The 2,749-nt window shown below is 47.7% G+C and overlaps 1 protein-coding gene across 5 annotated transcripts in view; it reads left to right on the top strand.

Moving 5' to 3' along the window:
• The window catches only part of GLYR1 (glyoxylate reductase 1 homolog), a 44,111-nt gene that overhangs the window by 14,146 nt on the left and 27,216 nt on the right, over positions 1-2,749 (top strand). For all 5 annotated transcript variants that reach the window (XR_001818371.1, XR_001818372.2, XM_017506017.1 and 2 more), the window contains exons 4-5: positions 241-379; positions 934-1,176. Coding sequence is in view for 3 of the 5 variants with exons in the window: in XM_017506017.1 (XP_017361506.1) it covers positions 241-379; positions 934-1,176 (382 nt within the window). In the remaining 2 variants the exon portion in view is untranslated. The remainder of the gene's footprint in view (positions 1-240; positions 380-933; positions 1,177-2,749) is intronic.

The raw sequence follows: 2,749 nt of genomic DNA, 5'->3' as shown, positions 1-2,749 counted from the left end.
AATCTGCAACACAGGGCTTTCACTGGAGGAATTTGATGTGTGGTTGCTGCAGTGGCCGTGGTGGTTGTTTAGGCTCAACATTCTGAGATGGTTGATAGCATGTTTTGAAAAAAATGGCGAGGCCTCTTGCAAAGTCCAGTTAAACCAAATCGATGTTTACACTGTGCTGCAGTGAGGTTATCGATACTTTATGGCATATGCAATATGGATCCTACCCTTTCTGTGTTTGTTTTCTGCTAGTGCCTGGATCAAAGTGGAACAGTTGAAGCCATATCATGCTCATAAAGAGGAAATGATAAAAATTAACAAGGGTAAACGATTCCAGCAAGCCGTGGATGCCGTCGAAGAGTTCCTCAGGAGAGCCAAAGGGAAAGACCAGGTGAGAGACGACAATGTTCACTTTCTTCTAACGCCAGACTGCTTATTTTTGCATAGTAATTAGCAGATTAAATGTCACCCAAACCCAAACGTTTGTTCTTCTGAAATGCCACTGGAGAAAGCTACTTCAGTTCTAAGGTGGCAGCGTTTTGCTTATCAGCCTGAAACTCTCTGTGGCTAACCTTGCTGGACTAGGTTGTTGCTTTTAGGAAAGTCGCTTGAACCCAGGAGAAATAGCTCAGCATTTGAGTCTAGCACAGGCCATTTCTTCCTTTTATAGCACAGAGATTAGGAGCATAGCCTCAGAAACATATATACTACGTGGATTTAAATCCCATCTCCTAGTTTTGGGACCTAGGGAAAGTGACTTTTGATATATATATATTTTTAATCTGCTTCTCCCAGTGTCTGAGGAGAACAGCAGATTGTATTTCTAGGATCATTTTGAGGATACTACACAGAGTGCCTGTAGCAGCGTGTGGCACCTGTAAATGGTGGTGGCGATGGCGGCAGCAGCTGTGGTGGTAGTTATCATTATTATTATTAAACTTTCAGACGTCATCCCACAATTCTGCTGATGACAAGAATCGACGTAATTCCAGTGAGGAAAGAAGTAGGCCAAACTCAGGTGATGAGAAGCGCAAACTTAGCCTGTCTGAAGGGAAGGTGAAGAAGAACATGGGAGAAGGAAAGAAGAGGGTGTCTTCAGGCTCTTCAGAGAGAGGCTCCAAATCCCCTTTGAAAAGAGCCCAAGAGCAAAGTCCCCGGAAGCGGGGTCGGCCCCCAAAGGATGAGAAGGTTTGTTTTCTCTCTGCAGCTTCCGGGATTAGTGATGTCCTTTTAGTATAAAGTAGAGTTAAGCTCTACAGTATGCTTCTGCTCACGGAGTGGGAGCAGAATTCTGTGCTCAGGAATCCTGCAGGGCAGGTGTGGTGACTCACACCTCATCCCAGCAACTCAGGAGGCTGAGGCAGGAAGAGGCTTAAGCATGGAGCTCAAGGCTGCAGTGAGCCAGTTGTACCACTGCACTCTGGCCTGGGTGATTGAGTGAGACCCCGACTCTTATTTTAAACGAAAAGATAAAGAATCCTGCAGACCAGGTGAGAGACACGGCCTGGGTGCAGGTGTGAGGTAGCAGCACTAGGCAGGAGAACACTCCACTTGAGCCAGTGTGCAAGAGCTGGTCCTGGGAAGGGCTTAGCAAGAAAGAAGGGCAGGCATTCCAGAGGTGGAGGGCACGGCCCGTGTGAGGCTCGGTGCTGGTGAAGATACTCTTAAACAGGGAGAGAAGAGGGAGGAGAGCAGAGAAAAAGGAAGCTTGTCCCTGGATCATGGAGAGCCTGAAGTTCTACCTAAGGAGTGTAGTACTGAAGCATCCTAGAGTCAGTGGGGCCTGTGAAGGTGGTTGAGCTGGTGGCACTGTGCTTCCCGTGTGTGCGTCAGTATTCGCACAGTGCACAGGAGAAAGGTTAAGAGCCAATTAGAAGGCTAAAGCTAGGTGTGCGTTCATCAGGGGGTGATTGCATATATCACAAGCAAAACGGTGAGAGGTGCTTCAGAGGAAGAGTTCCTAAGATTCCATAACTGGTTATATAGAGGATGAATGAGAAAAAGGAAAAGATTTCCAGCTTCATTCCTGGGAAAGTGATGATTACTTTCTTAAAAGTAGAGGAGTGGGCTTGTAGAGATGGCTTGTCGAGAAAGAGTACCAATTCTTTCTGAAACGTGAAGAATCTGAGGGAAGGCCTAGACAGTCTGGGAGCTGTCTTGGTGCGATCTCAGGATAGAAATGTCGATTTGGAAGGGGACTTTGTAAAAGGGTAGTTGAGTCCAGGCAGTATGATGTAGCTTGTCTCAGGAAGAGAGGTAGAAGAGGAAAGGGCAGAAGGCTGCTTTGCAGCAAGAATGCCGTGCTTGGGTGTAGGAAGGAGTGGGAGGAGCTAGAAAGATGAGATAAAGCAGTGAGGGTGCATCTCTTGCCTTCTTGCTGACAAGATTTGAGGCCAGTTTTCGAAGGCCACATAGAAGAATTTCAAAACGAAGGGGTCTGTGTCAGGAACACGGCAGGATTGTCAACAGCAAGATAAAGGGAACAGAAGCCAGATGACTGGCAGAAACAGTTGGGTGATGATGCCATAATGAAGCACTAGGCATTGGATCAAGGCTCAAAAATTCAGACACCAGCGAGCCCAGGCAGGTAACGGAAGCAAGTGTAGCTGACTAGACTTAAGAAGCAGTGGCACAGGTCCCAGGCACCCCAGCTAACGTGCCTTGGTGCTCAGAGCAGCAGAGCTGGCCATGGTCAGGGAGTCTGGGGAAGTCCTGCTCCGTCCACAGGGTTCCAGCCAGCTTCTGCCAAATTGTCTGTTTT

This window comes from Cebus imitator, unplaced genomic scaffold, assembly GCF_001604975.1.
Source record: "Cebus imitator isolate Cc_AM_T3 unplaced genomic scaffold, Cebus_imitator-1.0 Scaffold346, whole genome shotgun sequence".
Classification (NCBI taxonomy): Eukaryota; Metazoa; Chordata; class Mammalia; order Primates; family Cebidae; genus Cebus; species Cebus imitator.
The sequence above is the reverse complement of the archived record's forward strand: the minus strand, read 5'-3'. Positions and strand labels throughout refer to the sequence as shown.